Raw genomic sequence first — 27,904 nt, 5'->3', positions numbered from 1 at the left:
TTCTTTTTTTTCCTGAGGAAAAAGTACAAAGAAATGAGCAGCATAGGAAGGCAAATCTTAGGTTCTTCACACAGGCATAAGCACGCAAAAACTGGAACACAGTAGTTTAAAGGAACTGTCAAAGTTTCAGCAATCATTTCTAAAAAGAATTCAACTCAAAAAGGTTTTGTTTCCTTAAACAATGTACATGAATGTGTATGTCTGTTGTCTCTGTGTGTGTATATTTGTACACGTGTATGGATGTGCAAAGAGGTATCGTGGAGGGCATCTCCCAAACTAAAGCTGTAACTCTAGGTGGTTGCAAGCCGCTAGGTGTGGACACTGGGAATTGGATGTGGGTCCTTTGTAAGAGCCATCTCTCCAGCCCTTCTTTTTCTTATTGAGACAGGATCTTGCTATGAATGTAGCCCAAGCTAGCCTTCAACTCATGGGTAGTCTGTCTCAGCTTATCCAAAATGCTGGCAAAAAAAGTTTGTAGCATGATTTGTGGAAGGTTTTCTAAAGTTAATTATAAAATTACAAATGAAAACAAATACTATAATTATTAAAAATACCTTATTAAAATGATCTCCAATAACTTCCCAAATCCGAGACCACTGAAGACGTATTCTTCCCATGTTATAGTATGATATTTCTACTATTTTTTGTAGACTAAACATTCTTGGGTGTGTAGTGGAAAGCAATTCATCCATAGACACAGCACAGAGCCAACGAACAAAATCAACTATAAAAAAATACATTTACATTTTAATCTTAATTTTACCACTTTTTAGACAAAAGGACAGCTTAGAAATAAAATAAATATTCATACTTACCAATAGCATTTCCATCTAGCCTTGTGGATCCCGTGAATATTCTGGGGAAAAAAGTACCATATAATTAAAAACCTTATGAAGTCTTATTTCTGTAATGCCAACTCGAAAGTCATGGACTGGAGTATTAACAGTTCTTAGGTGTTTTAAGAGGGCCAAATGGCCAAACGAATACTTATTCACAAAACTGTTAATTAACAAGAGTTTTCTGAATTGTTTTTCCTTCCTACTTACATCTTGTCCTCATTAATACACACTGTAACCTAACTTCCATATTTGCATCTTCAGTGTTCTAAGATTACGAAAATATTAATCTGTAAAAGCAATGAATTGGTTTTCCAGAAAATGAAGGGCTTTTCAAGTTTGCTGATAACCTATTAGCTTTAAGCAAGTTCTCTACCACCGAGATAGATATTTCTATCTCAGACCCTAAGTGAGTTCTTAAAGTACAGTGGTATCTAATTTTTTAAAGTAATGTTCATTTGCTTGGAAGATTCATTTAGAACTAAAAAAAAAAAAAAAAAAAAAATCACAAAGGCTCTCACTTAACCAAGATTTGGCCGAACTAGTTTCCTGACAATATACAAGTGTTTAAGGATCTCTATGAGACTCAGCTTTGTGCAGCCGTCCTGCCTGAGTCTCCTCTATGTCAGCGTTATCATCCAGGAGCTGGATTGTAAGCAGGAGTATGAGGAGACCACATCTTCACAAGTTGCATAATACTCCTCAACTTAAAATGCTACAACTAGATGTACATGATAAAGGGGAAACCTCAAAGACAGGGACAGCTCAAATATTAATCTTAAAGATACTGTAATAAGAACAGTAGTTATTAATCACAAAGTGGTACTATATTTGTAATATATATAATATATATTCATTCAACATGATATATACATACACATTTAATAATCAATACACATTTAATAATTCAGAGTTTTTAAACAGAGAAACTCAAAGATAGATACAGCTTCTTCATAGTAACAGAACTAGTAAATGCCAGAGCCATGGTTCAAACTGTAGCAAGCTGACTCCAAAGTCTCCTGAAATATTTCTCTATACTGCATCATATTTACATGAATTAAATTTGCAACAAACTTTTTCAATTTATTCTAGTTTTCTTCACTAACACAATCTGAATATCTCATATTCACCTGATTTTAAACTTCGGTGTAATAACAAGAAACGAGGGGGAGATAGAAAGACCTGGAGGGGACAGGAGCTCCACAAGGAGAATAAAAGAACCAAAAATATCTGGGCCCAGGAGTCTTTTCTGAGACTGATACTCCAACCAAGGACCATGCATGGAGATAACCTGGAATCCCTGCACAGATGTAGCCCATGGCAGCTCAGTCTCCAAATAGGCTCCCTAGTAAGGGGAACAGGGACTGTCTCTGACATGAACTCAGTGGCTGGCTCTTTGATCATGTCCCCCTGAGGGGGTGCAGCCTTACCAGACCACAGAGGAACACAATGTAGCCAGTCCTGGTGAAACCTGATAGACTAGGGTCAGATGGAAGGGGAGGAGGACCTCCTCTATCAGTGGACTGGAGGAAGGGCATGGGAAGAGATAAGGGAGGGAGGGAAGGTGGAAATGGGAGGGGATGAGGATGGGGGCTACAGCTGGGATACAAAGTGAATAAATTGTAATAAAAAATTACATTAAAAAGAAAAAACCAATAATAATAATTAAAAAAACAAGAAACAAAAGCAGGCTAAAAACTGTAAAATCACAGCTCCTGATAAGACATCACTTAAGTCTTTATGTATCATTCATTTCGGTGAAATGAAGTAAGTAATTAAAAACTTGGCAAAAAACAATTATGGGGGAAAATCAAGAGAACTGCGTACCTCTTAGCCTGGTGGTTAAACTGAACCTAGAACACAAAATACAGAAAAACTACACAGCTCTCATCTCAACCAAAGAAAATATGTAATCAGCTGATTTCTCTCAAACTAGAGGTGTTCTCATAGAAGGCAAAACCACAAGCAAAACATACCAGAATAAAAAAAAAATTAAATAATCGAAAAGAACAACAGAGAAGACAAAGAAATGAGGATTTAACTGAAAAAAGCAAGTGGCAAGGAGTAGAGCAGTAAAATGGAGATGGAGACTGCAATCCCAAGGAAAGGGTGCAGCAGACTGTGATGACAGCAAAAAGTGCAGAACAGAGACAAGAAGATCAGAAGTACTACAGCCACCAGAGGCTCCACAGACCTGGTCAGGCTGATGGTAGAAGACAGGGGGACATGCAACCTGGATAAGGGCATTCAAATTTCTACTCACTATGGTAGCCTCTGAGGGACCGCTCTATTTGTAGCCATGTTCCACTAAAGCTAAGCCGTGTGTGGGGACAGCAGCCTATGGAGGCATTTATTCAATATTCTTGTAATATCTAAATAGATTCTCATAATGACAACAAAGATGACTTTCTAGAAGACAAGAACATCATTTGAATGGAAGCCAGAGCTTGGGAAAAAAATGGCAGCTATTACCCAGGTCTGTAGCTGTACAGAGGAAGAAGGGCTCTGGTCAGACCATAGGCTGGTTCTATCCCCCAAATTTCTCTATGAGTTAAAGAATAAAGCCGACATTGTAATCACTAATACAAAGCCACTTGTGAGGATGAGCACAGGTGCACACTTCCCCCTGCCTCCAGTTTTATCTGAAGTAAAGTAAATAATGAATTATCCTAAGTTTCTCGACCATCAAGTAAAAACGGTACATTTTTGAAAGCTTTACATCTAAGTAGTTTTTAAAAAGTTGAATGCCAGTGTTATAAAACGTGGTTTCAATTTTGGGAACATCTACCTGGAAGTGTATAGAATACAAACATTTTGAATACCTATCCAAAGAAATATATGAGACTCTCCAGTAAAACCCATTCACTTTATCTATAATGCTATTTTAAACCATGTACTCAGAAAGATAAATTAAACTTAATGTCCAAGGGTCGAAAAAAGAAATAATTCTCTAGAAGAGAGATTTGTGGGGTTTTTTTTAATCAAGAATAATATTTCCTTAATATTTTCAGTACTAATTATAACACATTTTTATATAATTAAAATCTTTCCTGTATTTTACATATGTGAAACCAAAATTAAAGTTACTGCATCATCAAAATCATATCACAAAAGTCTTACATTACTTTCTAAAAGTTATTTTGGCAAACTTAAAAAAATTTAAACAAGGAACAAAATAGGGCTGAACTAGTCTCCAAGTGAAAAGGGAGAAAGTGAACACCTTACCTATCTACAGCAACCACGACACTCTGAGAGCTGGTTTCTCCAATAGACTCCTGAATACTCGCTATCTGCTTCCAGTCCACATTTCCTCCAACTGCCACACGTGAGAGAGCACACACCATTTTTAGTTAGAAAACAATTCAAGGAATGAATGCAGTTAGGAACTGTAAAACACTTTCTAAAGTCAGTTATTTTCCTAACAATGAAATGATGCTCTGGGTAACAGCAGCGACAGTCACAAATCAAGGATGCATGTGCTCAGTGAGACAGACTACAAAATAAACAAGACACATTTGCAAGGGTCACACAAATTACGGGCACTAAGAATTCAGTTCACAAAATTAGTGGCACTGGACAAAATTTCCCTTAATCCTTAAGAAATGTTCTTTTGTGGATGATTCCGGTTGGTGACATTAGATTATCTGTCATTTAATCTCCAACATATTTAAAAGGGTTTGTTGAAAATTCTTTGTATACACTAACATTCTCTTATCATTTTCCTTTCCTTCCAAAACTGTTCCATGTTAAGACAGTGAAGCAATATTCCTAGATTTTAAGCTGTACCTAAGGGCTATCTTTGGACTGCGTGCTAGCTAGTTTTATGTCAGCTTGACACAACTAGAATCCTTTTAGAAGAGGGAAGCTCAGCTGAGAAAATGCCTAGACCAGACGGCCAGTGGTACATTTTCTTGACTGATGACTGATGCAAGAGGGCCAAGTTCACTGTGGACAGTACCACCTCTGGCTTGGTGGTGCTGGGTTCCAGGCGGAACAACCTCTGGCCCATAAGCAGATATCCTCTATGGTTTCTGTTATCATGATGTTCAGGTCATCAGGTTCACTGAATTCCTGCCCTGACTCCCTTGACAGTGTAATATGAAATAAGCCCTTTCCTCTTCAAGTTGTTTTTGGTCATGGTACTTTATAACAGCAATAGAAACCCTAACTCAGAGAGAAACTGTTAGCATAAGTGGAGTGTAACAAACTCGACCATGCTGTTGGGGTGGGGGCGAGAGGACTGTGGAAGGAACATGGGCTAGAAAAGCCACCGAGTGTTCAAACTTTAGCAAGCTGTTGTGGAAACTAAGAATAATGATTAAAAACAGTACAGATGATAGAGCCCTGGCTTTTGAAGTTTCACAGGGGAGTGTGGGTCCTTTCAGTCTCTACTGGGCAGTTTGTGTGATACTGTGTTAAGAATCTGTGTTGTCTGGAGGTAAAGATGGGGACTATTGACACCAGACAGCTAAGAAATTAGTGATGACTAGAAAGAAACCAGCATCATTAACCTACAATTTTCTAGAAAGAGTTTCCTCAGGGTCAGCACACAGAAGTGCTGTGTTCCAGGAGCTAAAGCTGCATCTTATTGCTGGCAGTTGAACTTGGTAATATGTAAGAGCCTCCCAGGAGGCACCAGTTGTAAAGGCATGAAAGGGTCTTGAAGAGCAGCTGAGCTTGGCGCTGAGCAGTCAGGGAGGCCACTGGTGATAGTGCAGCCTCAGCTGAAGCAGAAGCCCAGGACTGAAGGTGTCATGGGGAGAGGCTAAGGCTATGTGGCAGGGATAGAGACCTGAAAAGAGGTGTATGCAGACTCCTTGTAGCAGAGACCCTAGTATTTTTGGACATGCCAATACCATGGAATAGCTGTCAAGGACAGCAGCAGCTGTGCAGGGTAGCCAACCTGAGCCTATGACAAGTTACACATGCTGTGAACTGAAGAGACTGTCCAAGCTCTTTGGAACCCAGATCTTGAGTGAATCCTAAGCAATGGACATGGAGTTATTCATACTGCTGGAGTTTAGTTTGGCTTGAATTGGCTGTGGCAGCGCCCCAGTTCTTTCTTCTTGGAGTAAGAAGGCATGCAGCTTATTTTTCATTTTACATTGAGATCTTTGATCTATTTTTCAAATTATCTACACATTTCCATTCCTATATAGTTTAGGCTCTCACAGTCTCAGTCCTCAGCTGCTCAAAGTTCCCAGATTTATTTCTCTCTATAATCTCTTCTTCACTTCACCCTTTCACAAGACCAATACTTCCAAACTTTCAACTTCCTTTTACTTATTATTTTAGGGTAGAAATTCTTCAGCCTGACACTTAAGTACCCTTTAACATTTTAATCAGTGTCTTTATTCATGTTGTGTCAATCATCATACCCAATGTGAGTGTCCAATTAAGGATTTCACTCAGTTGTTCTCATTTACCTCACACAGCAAAATACTAGGCAGAGTAGAATTATTCATACAGCCCAAAAGTCTAAAAGTTAAGAACTAAGTCATATACATTTTTCATGTTTCTACCCTAATCAATATTAAACCCAAAATAGGTACTTAAAAATTATTTGTTGATCCTACTGACCAAATACTAAATTCTCTTCTGAATGAAAACACAGCAGATATCACTTAAGTCACTGAATTATAGTCTAAGAACTCAGCAGTATACAAAGACATGACTTCATTCAGTTAATTTACCAGCAGAGGACACATACACATACCAACACACACACTAAATTTAAATACAATGTAATGGTTACTCCAGAGCAGAAAGGGACTATATATACATACACACACGTGTATATGTATATATATATGTATATATATTTATGTATATGTGTGTGTTTGTTAACTAAGACAAATATTGATAAGAGAATAGGGCAGTTGGTCCATGGTAACTCTTCATATATGATGAAATATTAAATTGTGCTACACTGAAGGCATAAAAAAGAAGCTAAAGGAGAAGCAATCAGAAAGACGGACTAGTATTTACACTAAGGGGAGCATGTAAACCTATGTCATATCTTAAGCTACTCTATGTGGTCATAATGACAAACTGATCAGGAGGCACAAAGAAGGGAGAGAAGAGGAGGAAATAGACTGTATTGACACTAGAGGATATAAGGTGATCAGCAGTAACATCTGTCACCCCACTGATCATCAGCATTGGTTATTAGGCTGATATGGCTGGATCCTGGATGTTCCCTTCCTTCCTTACATCTCCAAATATACCCTCTCCCAAAAGCCACGTGCTCAGATCAAGAGGGCGATTCCCACCCCCCCAGAGAAAAACTTTTTAAAGAAAGATTTCTTTACTTTATGTATGAATGTTCTGACTGCACATATACCTGCACACCAGAAGAGGGGCCAGATATCACTATGGATGGCTGTGAGCCATCATGGGGTTGCTGGGAACTGAACTTAGGACCTCTGGAAGAGCAGCCGGTGCTCTTAACCTCTGAGCCATCTCTCCAGCCCCATGAAAGACTGGTTTTTGGTTAAGAATAAATGAATACTGAAGAAAGAAATAGAAGAAGATATCAGAAGATGGAAAGATCTCCCATGATCATGGCTTGGCAGTATTAACATAGTAAAATAGGCCATCTTACCAAAAGCAATCTACAGATTCAATGCAATTCCCATCAAGTTACCAACAAAATTCTTTACAGACTTTGAAAGAAAAATTCTCAACTTCATATGGAATAACAAGAAACCCAGAATCACTAAAACAATCCTTTATAATAAAAGATCTTCTGGAGAAATCTCCATCCCTGATCTCAAGCTATACTATAGAGCAACAGTAATAAAAACTGCATGGTACTGGCACAGAAACAGACTGGTGGATCAGGGGAATTGAACAGAAGACCCAGAAATAAACCCACACACTTATGAACACCTAATTTTTGACAAAAATGCCAAAACCATACAATAGAAAAAAGATACGATCTTTAACAAATGGTGCTGGTCTAACTGGATTATCTACATGTAGAAAAATGCAAATAGATCCATACTTATCACCCTGCACAAAACTAACGTCCGAGTGGATCGAAGACCTCAACATAAAACCAGACACACTAAATCTGTTAAAAGAAAAAGTGGGGAAGAGCCTTGATCTCATTTGCACAGTAGACAACTTCCTGAACAGAACAACAGCACAGGTTCTAAGAGTAACAATCAATAAATGGAACCTTATGAAACTGAAAAGCTTCTGTAAAGCAAAGGACACTCATCAGAACAAAACGACAGGCTACAGACTGGGAAAATACCTTCAACTACCCTACATCTGACAGAAGGCTAATATCCAGAATATATAAAGAACTGAAGAAGTTAAACACCAACAAACTAAGTAATCCAACTAAAAAATGGAGTACAGAGCTAAACGGAGAATTCTCAGTAGAGGAATATCGAATGGCAGAGAAACACTTAAAAGAAATGATCAACATCCTTAGTCATCAGGGAAATGCAAATCAAAACAACCCTGAGATTTCACCTTATATCCATCAGAATGGCTAAAATCAAAAACTCAAGTGACAATCCATGCTGGAGGAGATGTGGAGAAAGGGGAACTCTCCTCCATTGCTGGTAGAAATGTAAACTTCTACAACCATTATGGAAATCAATCTGGCACTTTTTCAGACAATTAAGCATGCTGCCAGCTCAAGATTCAGCTTTACCACTCCTGGGCATATATCCATAATATGTTCAAGTACACAACAATGACATTTGCTTAACCATGTTCATAGCATCTTTATTCAAAGAGCCAGAATCTGGAAACAACTCAGATGTCCCTGAATTGAGGAATGGATACAGAAACTGTGGTTCATTTACTCAATGGAATACTACTCAGCAATTAAAAACAAGAAAATCATGAAATCTGCAGGCAAATAGTGGGAAATAGAAAAGATCATCCTGGGTGAGGTATCCCAGAAGCAGAAAGACACACATGGTATACTCTCAATTTTAAGTGGATATTAGACATATAATATAGGATAATCATACTAAAATCTGTACACCTAAAGAAGCTAAGGAAGCTAATCGAGGACGACCCTGGGTAAGATGCTCAATCCTCATTCAAAAAGGCAAACTGGAGGGACATTGGAAGAGGGAGAAAACAAGAAACAGGACAGGAACCTACCACAGAGGGCCTCTGAAAGACTCTACCCAGCAGGGTATCGAAATGATGCTGCGACTCATAGCCAAACTTTGGGCAGAGTGCAGGAAATCTTAGGAAAGAAGGGGGAGATAGAAAGATGTGGAGGGGACAGGAGCTCCACAAGGAGAGCAAGAGAACCAAAATATCTGGGCCCAGGACTCTTTTCTGAGACTGATACTCCAACTAAGGACCATGCATGGAGATAACCTAGAACCCCTGCACAGATGTAGCCCATGGCAGCTCAGTCTCCAAATAGGCTCCCTAGTAATGGGAACAGGGGCTGTCTCTGACATGAACTCAGTAGCTAGCTCTTTGATCACCTCCCCCTGAAGGGGGTTGGAGGGACAGCCTTACCAGGCCACAGAGGAAGACAATGCAGCCAGTCCTGATAAAGCCTGATAGACTAGAGTCATATGGAAGGAGAGGAGGACCTCCCTTATCAGTGGACTGGGCATGGGAAGAGAAGAAGGAGGGAGAGGACAAGTGAGGGGGCTACAGCTGGGATACAAAGTGAATAAATTGTAATAAATTTAAAAATAATTTTTAAAAAAGATGAAAAAAAAAAGAATAAATGAACAGCTTGCAACTCCACCAAAACTTCCAAACAAGCTCTAAAGAAACTAGAAATGGAGTCTACGCATGTTCTGGTTGTCACACCTTTTTGATTTGGTGGTGGGGAATCAAACCCAGGACCTTATAAATGACAGGCAAGCACTCTACCAAGTGTGTTGCATCTTTAGAATGACTGTCACATCTAATGTAGTACTTTTTTCTTATAAAGAGTCTCACTGTGTAACACACATGGATTTCCCAAGTGCTAGGATAACAGGGATGTACCAGCACACCCGGCAATGCAGTAATTTAGAAACAGAATCACTTGTCCTTTTAATAAAACTGACATGTTCTATATCTTTCCACAAATAAGCCAGGAAATAACTAGGCAACATATTGAAATAGGAAGACATATATATGGGAGATAAACTGAGTGTTTCTCTAACATAAGAAGTCAAGGATGAGGCATATACCCAAAAATTGCTCAAGTACACAACAAGGACATTTGCTCAACCATGTTTGTAGCAGCTTTATTTGTAATAGCCAGAACCTGGAAACAACCCAGATGTCTATCAACGGAGGAATGGATACAGAAATTGTGGTACTTTTACACAATGGAATACTACTCAGCAATCAAAAATGAGGAAATCATGAAATTTGCAGGCAAATGGTGGGATCTAGAAAAGATCATTCTGAGTGAGGTATCCCAGAAGGAAAAAGACACACATGGTATATACTCACTTATATAGACCTATAAGATATGATAAACATAATGAAATCTGTACACCTAAAGAAGATAAACAAGAAAGAGGACCCAGGGTTAGATGGTCAATCCTCACTTAGAAAGACAAATGGGATGGGCATTGGACATAGGAGAAAACAAGTAACAGGACAGGAGCCTACCGCAGAGGGCCTCTGAAAGACTCTACCTAGCAGTGTATCAAAGCAGGTACTAAGACTTATAACCAAATCTTCCGCAGAGTGCAGGGAATCATATGAAAGAAGGGGGAGTTAGTATGACATGGAGAGGACAGGAGCTCCACAAGGACCAAATATATCTGGGCACAGGGGTCTTTTCTGAGACTGACACTCAACCAAAGACCATGACCTAGTACCTCTGCTCAGATGTAGCCCGTGGTAGCTCACTAACCAATTGGTTTCCCATAGTAAGGGGAACAGGGACTATTTCTGACATGAACTCAATGGCAGACTCTTTGACCTCCCTACCCCCAAAAGGAGGAGCAGTCCTGCTAGGCCATGGAGGAGGACTTTGCAGCCAGTCCTGAAGATACCTGATAAAACAGGGTCAGATGAAAGGGGGGGAGGTCCTCCTCAATCAGTGGACTTGGAAAGGGGTAGGGAGGAGATGAAGGAGGGAGGAGATGAGGAAGGGAGGGAGGGATTGAAAGGGAATGAGGGAGCGGGAGACAGCTGGGATACAGAGTTAATGAAATGTAACTAAAAAAAAAAGAAGTCAAGGATGAAAGTGTGAGTAACTGACAAGAATAACACAGTTAGTACACAAAAACAGCCAAAGAACATTTAACATATATAGCAAGTAGGAACTGCATGAAGAAAATATTATCAGAGGAAATAATGTCAATCATCACATAACTTGAGTTATGTATCAACTGAAATATATGTTGTAAAGAGGTCTTAAGCTTTTTATATTTAATATGACTTATAGTCATTTATAAAACATAATTAAAGGAATCAAAGAATGTATAAAATGTCTAGGAATTCAAAGAACCTATTTTACAAACATGGAACATCTTTCACAGATGTACGATAATAGAGTAGCAACAGACAACTTCTATTTTACCAAATTACTCATATGTTAAGATACATATACATGCTGTATGTATTCTCAGAACACCAGTCACTAAATTTTCAAGTATTAATATACAGCAAAAGGCCTATAACACAAATTTCAAAATGATATACTTTGACTCTTTTTTGGAAGCAGGTGGACAGTTTCGTTGTGTTGCCTAGGCTACTTAAAGCTGTCATCTTTCTACCTTGGCCTCTCAAAAGCTGGGATTATGGTATGTATCTACATGGTGAGCTAAACGTCTTTATGTTTGGGCTGGGTTGCTTGTTATTTCTGCAGTGCTGGAGATAACCCAACTGAGACCATGAGACTGGGCAGCAAGCAAGGCTAAGTCATCTTGACATCCCTCCCTTGGCTTGATGGTCTTGATGACTTTAAAGTTTCTACTTCTAAAACATAAAGCTACAGACTTCTGTTACATACAGTTTGACCTCTACGTGTGAATTTCATAGCTATCAAAAATACTTGAGGGACTTTTTGTAGCGGGATTAAAGGGAAGAAAGTAAAAGAGGAAATGATTTAATTATATTGTAATTTAAAAAAAAAAAAACTAACTCAGGTGCTATTGGCACAGGCCTTTAATCCCAGCACTTGGGAGGCACAGGTAGGTGAGTTTGAGGCTAACCCGATCCACAGAGTAAGTTCCAAAAGCCAGGACTACACAGAGAAACTCTGTCTAAACAAAAACAAAAACAAAACCCAACCAAAAAACCAACCAAACAAACAAACAAAAAAAAAAACAAGCAAGCAAGCAAACAAACAAGTAAGTTGAGGGGGATGGAGATAGCTCAATACTTAAGAGCACTGGCTGCTCTTCCAGAGAAACTGGGTTTAATTCCCAGCACCCACATGGCAGCTCACAACTATCTGTACCTCCAGTTCCAGGGGATCCAACACCCTCATAAAGACATACACGTAGGCAAAACACCAATGCACAGAAAATAAAAAATAAAGAAAAATAAAAATGAGAAAATATTTTGGGAGGAAAATTGTACCAGTACTACACTATACAATTTTTTTTTCCGTGTTTTTTGTTGTTGTTGTTGTTGTTGTTGTTTTGTTTTTGTTTTTTTTTTTTTTGGAGACAGGGCTTTTTTCCTGGCTGTCCTAGACTTGGTTTGTAGACCAGGCTGGCCTCAAACTCACAGAGATCTGCATGCCTCTGCCTCCCCCAAAAGTTTTTTATTTCTACTCCTGTTGTACAACTATTTGCATAGAATTTACTTTCTATTTGGTATTATAAGCTGTCTAGAGATGACTTAAAATGCATAGCAGGATACACTCTTTATGCGAAGAATTTGAGTATCCAGAATTTGGGTATCTCCACCGGCCTTGGAATAAAATCTCCTAGATAGCAAAGGAAGGCTGTCAGAACAGAGTCTAAGAATGGAGTGGTGTGAGGAGAATTCTGAGTGCTTATGAGAATGCTTTAAGAAAAGTGTCTTGTGACCTATAACTAATTTTACTCAATCCTACCTGAAGTCAAAACATGGTCATAGTCCTTTATCTTTCCCTGTGGACACATTTTTAGATTTGAAACCATTTTAGATTTCCTTAGGATGGCTAACAACAACAGAAATTACTAAAGGATAAAGACAAGAAATGTTCACAATGTAATGTTATATTGTAGAGCCTAAAAAATAAATACTGCTGGATCTCTGGCATATTCCTTGCTGCTCCTGAAGTCATGCTCTGGCTAGATGGATGTGAGGTGTGGGGAGGATGGTCAGTTACTATTCCCTAATCTCTAATGCAACAGGCACTGTGCTAAGTCCAATCACATATATATTCTTATTTAGTCCTAACAATCCTCCATTTAGACGGTGTCTTTAGTTTGCAATGGTGGGAACTGAATCTAGAACTGCAGTAGCTGGCACATAAGTATGAAAAAAATTATAGAACTCAAACCCACAAGTACAGATGTCAAGGTCAAAGTTTAAGCTTCTTCCTTGGTGGAATTCTTTCTATTCATGACTGAAAATATATATGATTTTTTTTTTTTTTTTTAGCATCCACTTTTGCTACTATTTTCATTTGTACTACTGGTCACTTCAAGCTTTTCTGAAAGCTTGGGGAAGAGGTTCCATCCTTTAATATGCCTTAAATCCCACTGCACTTTTAATCCCAGCACTCAGGAGGAGATCCAGAAGGATTTCTGTGAGTTCAAGGTCAATCTGCTCTACATAGGGAGTTCCAGGGTAGCCAAGGCTATATAGCAAGAGTTTATCTCAAACAAACAAGCAAATGGCTTAGAAGACTAGCATAGTGGTGCATGCTTGTAATCCCAGAATTTGGGAGATGAAGGCAGGAAGATAAAGAGTTTGGGTGGGCCTACACAGTGGCTTTAAAAAGTTTGAATGTGAATGATTTCACTAGTTGCTCCAATTATGTCTTATCTTATACCAACCTACACATTACTTGCTTAGTCTTAGAAACAATTAAGCTGAGTGTATCCTTTAAAAAAAAAAACAAAAAATTTACTAGTCATCTTGTTTTTCTCTATTACATTAAGCAAAGGGCAACTTCTCCAATTATATTTCATTGTCAAAATTAAAATAGCATAATGTGAAGACTGATTTTTTTTTTATACTCTTTTAAAGGAACTTAAAACCTCTCACCTAGCCCCAGACCAACAAATTCATCAGGAGCCTGATCTTTTGTCCCAGTGAGAGACCCTTCTCTGCCTCTCACTGTCCCAGAAATATACCGAGGCTTCACTCCAGTTCCTATAAGTTGTGCCAGTTCCAACTGACTGATGCACTTCAGTATCTACAAAACAAAAAGAAAAAAATTGAGATTTTAAAAATATGTATGTTAAAATATATGCAGTTAGAATTTAAAACAGATTAAATTATTAATCACTACCAAAGCTGTTTATTTAAAATATATTTTTCACAATTAAGCATATTAGTGGTAGAAGATTTAGCATCCATTCATTTTATAAACTGAATTGCAAAGGTATAAGTGTTTCTACCTCATGCCATGAATTTCCTAAATAATTTCCATCAGTGTGAGCCACTGTGATGAGTGTTTTTATTGTGTCGATATTCTTCTGTTTCATTTCAGTAATACCAGAACTCACTGTAAGTAAGGTAAATCTGGCTAGTGCTTGGACATATGCATCTCTTTCCAGCTACAAAAAAGAAGAGAGAGAATTAAACCTAGATACAATTCAATGAGATTTTCAGTAGTCGACAAATAAATTCATACAGTGAAAATAAATTGAAAATTTTCTTTCAATTATATTAGCCAAAATCTGATTTATAAATTTGTTCATTTTTTTCCTCTTCAGCTAGGCTGTATTTTGAGTCTTGAGAAAAAAAAAAGAGTCTATCTAAGAGTCATTCTTAAAAGTCCATAAGCCCCTAGAAAGGACTATCTTCATGAAAAGTATGTTAAATACTTGGTTCTTTTAAAGATAACCAGTTCTGGTAACTAGGTTTAAGTTAAAAGGCATCTAAAATACAATATTTAGAAATATTATACAGAACTGCACTATCAGAGCAGTTTAAATTTTAAATTTTATCACAAATTTGAAGCTGGTTTTTAAGAAAGTCAGAGAAAAATAGTATGAGTTGAACTATACTGATGGCATATGTTTTCAAAACTGGCTATAAAGGTAAAATTCTTTATTACCTGAATGCTGAAAATGCATGCAATTCTGATTGCACATCTTATCCCTTCCAGGCAAAGAGAGGCTACTTCAGTATCATCACAGTCTTGTAGACCCACACTGAAAGCAGCCAGAAAAGGTGTCCAAGCCAACTAGAAAAATTAAAAATTTAAAATAACATGCATATTAAGTGATAATTGAGGTTCTTGGCATTGTAAGCAAGAAAGCTTTCTTAAAGAGAAAAGAAAATTATGTTTAATAATTTAATAAATGGAAATGATCATATATTCAGTAATGACCTTAGATGTATTTTAAGAATGTATCTATAAAATTATTCACAATAAAAAACACAGGAATAGTCAACATTCATATAAAGTCTTATCATTAATTTAAAATAAAATTAATTTCTCTTTCCAAGCACTGACCTTTGCAATAATCCAGATTCTTTAGCTCCAATACAATCCCTACTTGCAACAAGTTACCCTACTTTTTTCAAAGCTTGCTCTCCAAACATCACTCAGCCTGTCTTTTACTGTTAAATATTTACATTAAGAAAGCAATATTTGATTCCTCGTTGGACAGTATTTAAAATATTGAATAAACTGTTCATCACGAACTTTGGAAGGGAGTACTTATTTGAATTTTAAACTCAGCAGGCCCTGGTCCACATCTGTAATCTGAGGACTTCAGAGGCAGAGTCAGGACTGTGAGTTCAAGGCCAATCTGAGATACTTGGTGAGACAAAGTCTTAAAAGTGAAGAACTTGGTAAGGTTGCTCAATGGTAGAGCACTTGCTTAGTATGGACAACAAACAACAGAAATCTACATAATTGAACTACCTGACATAAAATTATGTTGCTTTTCATATAGTTAACTGAGAAGCAGAGCAATATGTACAAAAAAGTTATAAAAATGAAAAATGTTATTTTACCAATGCATTATAGAAATGGTGTTTTTTAAAAATAGGTTCAAGAAACTTAAAGCCTTTCTAAGGAAAAAAGAATTACTTGAAACTTTTCTTCCATGATTCATAAAGTTTAAAGGCAAAATTTTAAAATCTGTACACAGCACACAAACTGCAGTTCCTCAATTCTTTCTGCAACACCTGAAGATGCTGCTTCAGAGACATGCAAGTATCAAGAACAGTATTTATCAATTACAAAGTATTGCACGAAAGCAATCAAGTATATATTCTGAGACAGAAAAAGCATACTTCACGTTGAAAATGTTTGATATAGCTTAAGAAGAAAAATATACATGGTTTTTAAGTTAATGGGAAAAGATTTATCTTTATTAAGATTATGATTAATTAAGACAATGAATTCTCTATCAACTTATACCTAAATAATACTGAGCAGATTGTGAAACTACTGTCTGCACATAATTGTATAAATCTGAGATATGATTTAGCAATATACAAAAATGTTCTCATATTAATATCCTTAATATCATAAACCACAGTATAGACAATTAGAAATTATCTAGGCCTTTCTCCCAACCAATACTTATTTCTTGAGCAATTACAAACCAGTAATTGTACTAGATGTTAGGAATATGGAAAGTCTCTTCCCTCATAAAACAATAATGCTTACATTAAAAAAAATGTGCGGTTAAAGACATCCACATAAGACCTGATATCCTGATTTGGACAAAGAAAAAGTAGGTAATATGCCTGAACTCACTGGCATTGGGAAAACTTTCTGAATAGAACCCTGAAAATATAGGTATTAAGACTGGGCTTTTGTACAGCAAAGGATACTAGGATCCAAGTGAAAGAAGAAGAAGAAAAAATATTTTTGCCAATTATCTATCTGACAGAGGGTTATTAGTATCTATAATATATTTAGAATTTTAAAGCATGAACATTAAAAAATCTAATTAAAATATGAGGTACAAAACTAAACAGAATACTTAAAAGATGGCTGAGAAACACTAAAAAAAAAAAAGTTCAATATTAGCCATCAGAGGCAGTTCAGTCTCCAAGTGGGTTCCCTAGTAATGGGAACAGCGACTGCCTCTGACATGAACTCAGTGGCTGGCTCTTTGATCACCTTCCCACAGCCTTACTAGGCCACAGAGGAAGATGATGCAGCCACCCCTGATAAGACTGGGTAGGGCCAAAGGGAAAGGGAGGAGGCACTCACCTATCAGGGGACTAAGGAAAGGGCACTGAGGGTTAAAGAGGAAGCGAGGGTGAGACTAGGAGGAGACAAGAGAGGGGATTACAGTGGGGGAGCTACAAAGTGAATAAATTGTAATAAATAAATAAAAATTAAAAAACAAATTAAAACTACATTAAGATTACATTTTACTCCAGTCAAAATGGCCAATAAAAATGAAAATTCATGCTGGTGAGAATGTGGGGTAAAGGGAATACTCATCCATGGCTTGTGGGAGTGTAAACTTGTATAACCACTATGGAAATCACTGTGGCAGTTACTTAGGAAGCTGGGAATCAATATACCTCAAGATCCAGCTATACCACTTTTGGGAATATATAACCAATGGATGCTTCATCCTACCAGAGACACTGTTCATTCATTATCTCCATTTCTGCTCTATTCGTAATAGCTAGAAATTAGAAATAGCCTAGATGTCTGCCAAGAGATGAGTGGCTAAAGAAAACAGTGTTATGTTTACACAATGGAATATTATTCAGCTGGTAAGAAAAAGCACCAGGTGCAGTGACGCATGCCTTTAACCCCAGCACTCAGGAGGCGGAGGCAGTCTCTGTGAGTAGGAGACCAGCCTAGTCTACTAGTCTACAAAGGGAGTCCAGAACAGCCAAGGCTCTGTTACGGAGAAACCCTTCTGGGGGTTGGGGGGAAAGAAAGAATGAATCTTACAGGAAGAGAGATGGAATTAGAAACAATCATCCTGAGTGATGTAACCCTGACTTAGAAGGACAAATGTGTGCATGTTTTGTCTCATATGGGATGTTAGGTTTATATTTTAGATGTGTTTCATTTAGAAAAACCAAGGTTAGTTAGCTGTAAGGGAGCAGTGGGGAGAAAAATCCAAGGAATGGAAAATAGTTTAGCCTTACAAAAAAACAAAAACAAACAAAAAAACCAAAAAAAAAACCCAGACAGGAGAATTATATGGGAGGTGGAGAGAGGGCAGAGTACAAAGGAAAAATGGAGGGGATATCTAGCACGAAAGGTCCTTTGAAAAGCTACATGGAAAACAACTACATATATATACTTATGTAAAATGAGTTTAAATGCAGTTACCATAATAATGGGAGGACAATACCCCAATTAGAAACCACATGTCTCATGCTGGCTGATGTGATCCCACAGGATTCCTACGGCTCCCACACCTAATATTACAAGCTACTGACAAAACCACTGGTTACCTTGACAGTTAAGACCCTATCATTGAAGACATAACACACTTAATCACAGAAAAGGAGAAATCTAGCTGGTTCTCAACTGGAAGCTTCAACTCTATGGGCTAGTGTTTATACAGCTGGAAGGTGCTAGACAGGCTACTAGAAGAGAAAATCAATCATCTTACCCAGCTACAATAGTGTCCTGCCTGGCAAGTTATGCTCACTAGTGCAATAGTGACATAGATCTTATGAGAGCAACCAACCACTTTAAAAAATGGATTTAAGGCCAATTCCATGAGATGTAATGCACACCTGGGACTAGACAGGTCATGGGCCTTAGGGAGAAACCTTCTACCTTTACTCTGCTAAATGAACATATCAACAAAGTGACTCCTGATGACATTTTTTATATCCACATAGAAGTGCATCACTCAACCTTCATCAGAGAAGCTTCTTTTTGCAGAATACTGATTTGCAACTAGACAACAGGCAGAATATAAGAGATTTGGAAATGCTCAGCTTTAAATGGAAGGTCTATATGACAGTTCCCTCCCACAAGACAGGGATGTATATGGAAGAGGGGAAAGAGTGAGTATCCCCCCATAAGCCCCTCCCTTCTCCCCTCCCAGTCCCACCCTCCTTCCCCCTTCTTCATGCATGCCCCTCCCCAAGACCACTGATAGGGGAGGTCCTCCTCTCCTTCTGATCTTAGTCTATCAGATCTCATCAGGAATGGCTGCATTGTCATCTTCTGTGGCCTGGTAAGGCTGCTCCCCCTTCAGGGGGAGGTGATCAAACAGCCAGCCACTGAGGTCATGTCAGAGATAGTCCCTCTTCCCATTACCAGGGAACCCACTTAGATACTGAGCTACCATGGGCTACATCTGTTCAGGGGTTCTAGGTTATCTCCACGCATGGCACTTGGTTGGAGTATGAGTCTCTGGAAAGACCCCTGTGTTCAAATTTTCTGGTTCTGTTGCTCTCCTTGTGAAGTTCCTGTCCTCTCCAGATCTTACTAAGAACAGTGTTTTCTAGACACAATAGTGCCGGTGCACATATGAATTGACAGAACTGTGACAGCACACACAAAACTTGCACAAACTCAAGCCAGACAAAATGTGGTACAGTGAAAGCGTAGTGGCCATGAAGTCCTACCTAGCCAAGAAGCTAGTCACAACTGATAGCTTTTGGGAGATGAAAAAATTACTTTTCTTCTATTTCTAATTCCTGAAATTACACTTTTACCGATTACTTACACTGCATACTGTCTTTCACTTTAATACAGAAATAATCTGTATTAATTAAACTCTAAGTAAACAGAGACTCTCTTCTATATCAAATAGGCTCTATTACTATACTTAAAAAATACTAAGTAAAATTATATATAAATATATACTGTGACAAAGTTACTAGTGATTCTGACCTTAAACATAGGCCTCACGTGCTCCAAGTGTGTTGCACTTGTAAAAGGTGCCTGGACATGGCTCACAGCTTCCATGAGTGCTTTAGCTGTCTTGGCCATCTGTTCCATTTCTAAGTTATACAGAAGTCGTCTTTGTTTTTCACTGGCCACATCTGAAATAACAAATATTACCATTTAAAATAGAAAGCACTTTAAGATGACACTTTACAGTAAATGCCAGTAATCAATACTAATTATAATTAATAATAGCACTAAAAAGCCAGACAGAAATGATCACATATTGAGTCTATGTGAAACACATGAAACAGGCAAATCCAGAAAACAGAGTAAACTAGTGTTTGCCCTGGCAAAGGCAAAGGGGATTGATAGTAAACCAAGTGTTTTAGGCTTAGCCAGAGGTGACAGTTGTATAACACTGTAAACATACTAAACACCAACAGAGTTACTAAATTTACTTATGCACCTATTCATTGATTGATGGTTGTGCCAGGGGACTTAGGGCCCTGTTCCTGCTAGGGAAGTATTATCCCATGAGATACATCTCTCCTTGATTTTCACTCTAACAGGGTAAACGGCACGTTGGGGGTGCTGTAATACTCTACTAATCAGGAGTAAATAAAATCTGTAAAAATCTCGAAGAGTAAAAAACTCAAAAGAATCAAGGACACCAACCAAGCATGGCACAGAGAAGAGAGATAAAGACAGTGGCATTTGTCCCTAGCGTTTGTCAAAAAAGACTTGACACTCAGAAGTAATTTTAGCATTCCTAGCATACCACCACTTTCTTCCCATATCTATTTTCTCACTGACTTCAAACATCATATATTAAATGAAGACAGAAAAATATATGATATGGGGATACTATAATAAAGGCAAAATGAAATTAAATCAGAAGACAGGCATTTGCTTAAGTGTAAAGCTAACAGCTTAATTAATGTATATAATGCTGTAAGGAGAGCTGAAGTAGCACCACCATATAAATTGCTAAGTGATACTGCAGTAGACTGACTCAATGATATATAATTCCATATCTATCTTTCCCACTTGATCTCTTGTGTTTTACAAGGACCTGTTATTGAATAAATGCTTTTACATTGCATAGTCAGACTTCAGTTTTTCCCTGCCCACAAGCAACATCATTCTTTTTTCTCTATTTTTACACATAAATAAATGTTAAAAGTAGACAAGATGAGATAAGGCAGAGAAGGTTAGGATTATTTCAGTTGGACAGGACTACTAGAGAAAGACTAAGTTTCTTTGTCTATAAAGTAGAGAGAATTAAGATTCTTTCTGACTATTAAAAAAGGTAAGTGATAAGGCAGTTATATTACACAGATAGTATCTCCCCAATGCCCTGGGCTCTAATTCTAAAATTTCAGAACAAACAGTCTATAAATCTATGAGTTGTCTCACTGTTAAAAATATTTTTCTACCAATAATCTGTTCAAATTGAGATTTCACTTCCAAGTATAAGTGCTTAGAAAGGCAAGAATCTTCTTTATAACCAAGTCATATTCTAAAGCCATTACATACTCATAGGCCCATCATGTAGTCAGCTCTAAGTTCTAATGAATCCCCAGTGTCTAAATTTATAGATAGTATCTAGAGTATTGCTGGGTCCACAGTTGGCTCCTAGAACCGTTCAGAGGACTCAATAGTATGTGTAGTGGGGGGAAAAAAAAAGACAGAATAATGTTACTTGTAGATGATGAGAAAGCAGAAGTTTTTTATTTTAATTTTATTTTGCCTGTATGCATGACTATATACCACATGCATGCCTGGTACCTGAGGAAGCCAGAAAAGAATGTCAGTCAGATCCTCTGGAACTGTAGATATAGATGGTTAAGAAGTTGTATGGGTGCTGAGAATCAAACTTAGGTGTTTTGGAAAAGCAGCAAATGCATAACTTCTGAGCCATTTCTCCAGTATTTTCTAACTAATTTCTTTAATTTTAAAAATTCCTGCTGAAATGAACTGCTAAATGGACAAATTGATATTTAAACACTACTAACACATGTAAATTACTTATTAATCACTAGTCAAGTGTTTTCTTCAGGACCTTAAAAAATCCTATCACCATTTAAAAAGTTCTACATGGTTTCTTTTTGTTTTAAATTAGGAACAAAGAAAGCAAACAAAACAAAAACCTCTTAAACACATACCTTCCGATTTTTAAAATTTGAGACGGAAAGGTTCTAGATCACCTTGAGAAACACAGGGGATAACACAGGGGAAAACCACACAAGCACGTCTCCCCCTTGAATGAAGAGACTTAATCTGGTACTTACTCTGTTTAGTTGATTTTGTAGGGATTGTTAGTTCTTTTGTTTCTTTCATTGATATTTTTTTCCCAGCTATTTCATTATAAATAGCTGATAGATACTCTTCAGGGAGATCTTTACTGTCATTAATACCTCGATTCATTTTAATGTACTGTTCCTTTGTCATTTTATTTTTAACCTAGATATTTAAAAAAAAAAAACAAACAATCATTTTTAAAAACCAACATAAAAATTTCACTCATTTTTAAGAATTAGAATACCTGGTTAAAAAACTATTTTATAAGTATTCTGAAATCCAGAAATGAAAAATATTCAACAAAACATATATAAAAACGAAAGTCATGGAAAACAAAGGCAATGTAGCAAAGATATTCTCTGGCATATGCTCCAGTGTGCATGCACTCTAGTGTGAAAAGGAAAAATCTCAAGAGGAAGGACAAAGAATAAAAAAGTGACTTGATTTTGTCCAAGGTGAACAAGGCCTTTACCAGGTCCATACAAACGATCAGAAACACCAAAGGAGTTCAGGGTATATACAGTAAAATAAAATAATTACTGCATATACCCTGAACTCAAAGCAATTGATACTATTTAAAATCTGTAATAAAGAACTCCTGTTTTAATGTTTTATAAAAAAGAAAAATCAAGCTTTAAATAACAGTGATAAAAAAATTAACTCATGTTTTAAGTTTGTGTTATAATATCTTTGACGTCTAGTTTGGTATCAATACAGTCAGATACTGAAAAAAAAAACAAAGGAATCAATTTGTAGTTTAGAATGAACTATTTACAAATGAAATGAAATTTCATTCTAAAAAAAAACTAGATGCAAAAATAACAATGATTGAGTATTACTTAAAACCACCTAACATTTTTTGAGTTATCACAGCAACTGCATTATATTAGGGACCTGGACGAAGCATCTTTAGAATGTTCTGTCTTGTTTAAGCATCCTCAACAAGATGTTCTATTTAATAAAGCAACGGAATACAACTTGATAATTTGTAAGACGGCAGCAACATTGCTACACATGAAATTAACATAGCAAAGTAACACTCTATATCCAGAAAATCAGACAGATGAAACCCAGTTGTCTTATGGTATTTCTGAGGAGATATTTAACTGAACACATTTCTACCACCTGAAAGCAAGAATTACCAGGATTCCAAAGGAAGGCTCTTATAAGTGCACATTAAGGCACACAGAACAGTAAGTCAGCACCAGCTTACAGACATAATGTAGGAAAGCCCAGACCACCACATATAGTATGATATAATAAAAGATTAATTAAGGCAAATATATCAATCTAAGTTTACATTACTCTGCATGTACTCTAACATGCTAGAAAGTTAAACAGGAATGCTTTCTTGTAAAAATATATCATGAATTTTTAAATTGAACTGATCATTTAAGATAATAATACCAAAGAATATCATAAATTTAAAAATTGATCTCAAGTCACGACTTAAAAAAAAACTAAATTCTAAAAGACATATGCTTATAAAAAAGAAAAAGAAAAAAAAAGAAAAATAACAGGAAAAACAAAATCAGGTGATCATAATTTGAAGTGAAGAAAATTAAAATCACCTGGAAATAGTTATTATGGCAAAATGTTTTGCTGCCGTGCCAATCAGAGGCAGTGTGATATCTTTTGTCCTAAAGGCAAGACACAGTCTTCAAGATGATGTACCTTAAATGTATATATTCAGAACCTTTCAGAGATTTATTATTTTTTAATATGAGCGTATACCTGTGCCTTATATGTGGGTATGAGTGCAGGAGGCCAGGAGAGGGCACTGAATCCCTTGGACCTGGAGTTACAGACAGTTGTGTGCTGCCTGACAAGAGGTTCTAGGACCCAGCTCTACAAGAGCAGTGTGCCCTCTTAACCGCTGAGTTATCATGTCTGCTGACCTTGTTCAGAAATTTACTTTTTAATATTTTGAGTACTAGTAAAAATGATGAAAAATGTCAAAATATACATTTTAATATATTTATAGATATGTATAAAAGGACATGGTATAGCTTCCAATGATACTACTTGTTTCTAAAACCAAATAGGCCAAATATTTTTAAAAAGAAAATCTTGTAATTAACCAGGGTATCTCACTTCAGGTTATTATTATATAGTTCAAACTTAAAAGAAATCATGAAAGCTAATCAAAACCCTGAAGATGAGCTGTTCTGATATACAGATAATATATATACTATAATACCACAAACTACCAAAAGCAAATATAAATTATTAAAACCATTTTTAGGTCCTACACTAAACCAATTAAGTTTATTCAACTCTGGAATTGAAGGTAGGTATAGCTTCATACATAATTCTTACACATTATGCTGTATACATTCCATATCAATTGAACCTTGAGTATTTCAAAACACATAAAAAAATTCCTTAGGCTTCAAAGTTTAATCCACAGTAACTGTTCCAGTATATCTTAGTTTAACATATATTTAAGAATGATAAATATCTAAGAAGCTTTGTTTTTTCTCGACAAGGTTTCACTTTGTAGCCCTGCCTGGGTTATGGAGAACAGGCTGCCTTTGAACTTAAGAGATTTACCTGCCTCTGCCTCCTGAATGCTGGAATAGAATATATGCACCACAACACCTGGCTAATAGCTAAGAAATTCCTAAAATAACCTAAAGATAAAATTTTACTGAATAATAGCAAAATGTGCTTTTTAGAAGTCAAGCAAAAAGTACCCCAAACTTCAAAGGCAATATTTTAAAGAAGGAATCAGAAATTAAGTAACAGTTCTTTAATTATACTAAAAAGTTGTGAGTATTAAGTCACTGGCTTGGAACACTCTTACACATCTGTAGTTAAAATGCTTGTTGAATGTTTTAGTTGTGATGGTAGTTCATGCTTTATTAGAGCTTTTCTCTCTTAGAGACACATTTTGAAAAACAAAGGACGCGATATGTAACTGAGATGTGACAACACTGTCTAGGATGTGTGTGTCTCCATAAAGGTTGACCATCGTTGACTAACTGTGAGGGGCAATTCTACTAGTACTATACTACATAACCTCTAACACTTAATCTCACTGCTGTTCAAACTTTGAATGTCTTTTTAAAAAGACAGTATATATATAGAATAAAAAAATATGGAAAGAATATTCAGAAGAGCTAAAACGTCTTTTTAGTTTAGTTTTAACCTTTGTACAATGGTCAATCATAAGACTGACAAATATTTTACAAATACTTATAAGTGTTACTAGAATTAATATCAAGTGGACACCATTTCAATTTTGGCAATTGGTTTGGCCACATAAATTTAAATTGCAACTAGTACTTAATGGACTCAAAATAAACATTTAATCTTCACTACTTACTGTGAAAATTGATGTAGAAGAGAACATACCTGTGGACTGTGAAGGTCTGTGGTCAACATAATAATTGAGTAGGCCAAAACATAAGCAGTATCTGCACTAGCAAAAAGGGTTTGTCTGAAAAAAAAAAAAAAAAAAAAAAAAACATTATAAGCTTTATTTCATATAAACAAGTCATTTCAAACACCATTTTAAAGCTCTCCCTCAGGATTAGCCCTCTATCATGTACTGTAAGTATAGATTAATGTGTCCACACTTCCAAACAGTAGATAACAAACTCTGAAGGAAGGGGATTAAATCTGACTATCATGGATATAACTGACAATCAAAAAGTATGAGTCTTACTTACCCTTGGTTGCATTCTAAGTATCTTGCAGCAAATTTTTCCATTAATCGATCAATTTTCTGAGCTTCCCCTGGAAGACGGAATCCTTCCAGAAACAGACGAAGGGCTGAAACAAAGTCTTTTCCAGAAAAGTCATGTTGGTCTACGTATGCATACATGACTTCTTTATTGAACTTATCATTATCTCCCAGGAACTCACCCACCTGAGTCTAACGTAAAAACAAATGAGAGACATTAACACTCAACAGTATGTTCCACTTGTAACATAACTATTTATAAAGCAGAAAATCCCAAGAACTGGAAGTTTTGACTACATGGTTACACAAGTTCCAGTCTGAAGCTATAAGTTACTTGTTTTAAATACACATATAAGTTGTAGACAGAGGGTTAGAATGAAATAAAATAGCATTCTTACAGAGTCTAATCTTTCTTCTTGATGTAAGAACTGAGCTATATCTTCAGGTGTGGTGCCAAGCATGCCTTGCTCTTGGAGGTACTGTATTCCTCTCTTTGGTTTCTTATTAAACCTAGATGAAGTTAATAGAAATGTTAAAAAGAGAAAACTACTCATACTCCCTGAGAATACTTCACAGTATGGTAAATTACTTTCTTAATAGCACATAGAAAACAGAAACCAACATATGTGTACACAGAATCATGACACGGCACAAGGTTTGCTTTTTCTTCTTAGAAAAGAGTCTCAAAAGGAAGTGTATCATTAACACAGACATGGGTCACTTCACAGGCATTCCCTGTAGCACACTACTTTCCGATTCCTATCAACAGCGGCCAACTAGTGGACTAGTGATGGTGTTGCAGAAGTGGCAACTGAAGAAAGGACTTTGGCACAGTTGCCTAAACAGATTAGATTAGCACATAAAGCTTTTCTCAGTACAGTTCCAGTTTACCCCTTTCACTCATGTATTCCTACTTATGCTACTGATTTCTCTAAACTTAATGTGTGTTTGGAGACTATTCTGAATGCCTTTTGCAGCCTCTTCTCACAGGGGAACTCTCCCTCATGCTTTAAGAGCCAACTGAAATGTTACTTCTTCACTTAAAAAATCATCTACCTCTAATCCCACCCCTCTCTTCCTCAATAAGACTTCCTGTGCTCTGCCCAAAGTTTGGCCCTGAGTCTCTCAGCATCTGCTTTGATCCCTTTGGGTGGAGCCTTTCAGAGACCCTCTGTAGTAGATTCCCATCCTGTTTCTTCTCTTTCACCACTTCTGGTGTCTATCCTGTTTGCCATTCTAAATGAGATTTAAGCATCATCTCTAGGGTCCTCCTTAGTATTAAAGTTCTTTAGGTCTGCAGATGGTTATCCTATATTATAAACTAATATTCGCTTATTAGTGAGTGTATACCATGCCTGTCTTTCTGTTTCTGGGTTACCTCACTCAGGATGATCTCTTTTAGTTCCATCATTTGCCTGCAAATTTCACATGGAAGGGACAGGAGCCCCACAAGGAGAGCAACAAAAAGATCTGAGCCCAGAGGGTCCTGCAAAGACTGATGCACCAATGGAGGACCATGCATGGCGAGGACCTAGACCCCCTGCTCAGATGAGTAAATGTTTTTTTACATCTCCCTTAGAGAAGTTCACACAGCAAGAGGCAGCACATATATTAGCTAGCCTGTAACCCTTGATATTTCTGCTTCTGCCTTACAATAATTAGGAATATAGGCATGCAACAACACAACCCAGCTCAGCCACCTTTTGACCAAAAATTCCAAAATATAGAACAAAACAACAAAACCCTCTCCAAAACAAGTGATTCTGAGAAAACTGGACATCCACATGTAGACTGAAAAAACAAAGAATTCAACAAACTACATCCCTATCTCTCATCCTATATAAAAATCAATTCAAAATGGATCAATTTCTATGTGTGTGCCTGAGTATGAAGGCCAGAAGTCAACCTCAAGTGTTGTTTCCTAAGGCTCTGCCCACATTGTTTTTTGGGTCTCTCAATCACCTAGAACTCACAAAGAAGACAAAGCTGGTTTCCCATTAAATTTACAGAGAGTTGTCTGGTTCAGGCCCTCAAGTACTGGGTTTAAAAGTAACCCACCATGACTAGCTTTAAAAAAATCAATTTGTATGTATGTATGCGTGCATGCATGCATGTATGTATGTATGTATGATCAATCTATCTATCTATCTATCTATCTATCTATCTATCTATCTATCTATC

The 27,904-nt window shown here is 36.9% G+C and overlaps 1 protein-coding gene across 4 annotated transcripts in view; it reads right to left on the bottom strand.

The window, feature by feature from the left end:
* Arfgef1 (ADP ribosylation factor guanine nucleotide exchange factor 1) overlaps positions 1 to 27,904 on the bottom strand; it is a 95,986-nt gene that overhangs the window by 22,771 nt on the left and 45,311 nt on the right. For all 4 annotated transcript variants that reach the window (XM_055603177.1, XM_055603175.1, XM_055603176.1 and 1 more), the window contains 11 exons: positions 26,122 to 26,233; positions 25,710 to 25,915; positions 25,393 to 25,477; positions 22,026 to 22,197; positions 19,738 to 19,889; positions 15,004 to 15,132; positions 14,342 to 14,500; positions 13,986 to 14,136; positions 4,062 to 4,152; positions 816 to 856; positions 555 to 724 (listed from right to left, as the gene is read on the bottom strand). In XM_055603177.1, coding sequence (XP_055459152.1) covers positions 555 to 724; positions 816 to 856; positions 4,062 to 4,152; positions 13,986 to 14,136; positions 14,342 to 14,500; positions 15,004 to 15,132; positions 19,738 to 19,889; positions 22,026 to 22,197; positions 25,393 to 25,477; positions 25,710 to 25,915; positions 26,122 to 26,233 — 1,468 coding nt within the window. The remainder of the gene's footprint in view (positions 1 to 554; positions 725 to 815; positions 857 to 4,061; positions 4,153 to 13,985; positions 14,137 to 14,341; positions 14,501 to 15,003; positions 15,133 to 19,737; positions 19,890 to 22,025; positions 22,198 to 25,392; positions 25,478 to 25,709; positions 25,916 to 26,121; positions 26,234 to 27,904) is intronic.

The sequence above is a fragment of the Psammomys obesus genome, unplaced genomic scaffold (genome assembly GCF_907164565.1).
Source record: "Psammomys obesus unplaced genomic scaffold, mPsaObe1.curated_primary_1811, whole genome shotgun sequence".
Classification (NCBI taxonomy): domain Eukaryota; kingdom Metazoa; phylum Chordata; class Mammalia; order Rodentia; family Muridae; genus Psammomys; species Psammomys obesus.
This window is presented reverse-complemented; position numbering and strand designations above follow the sequence as displayed.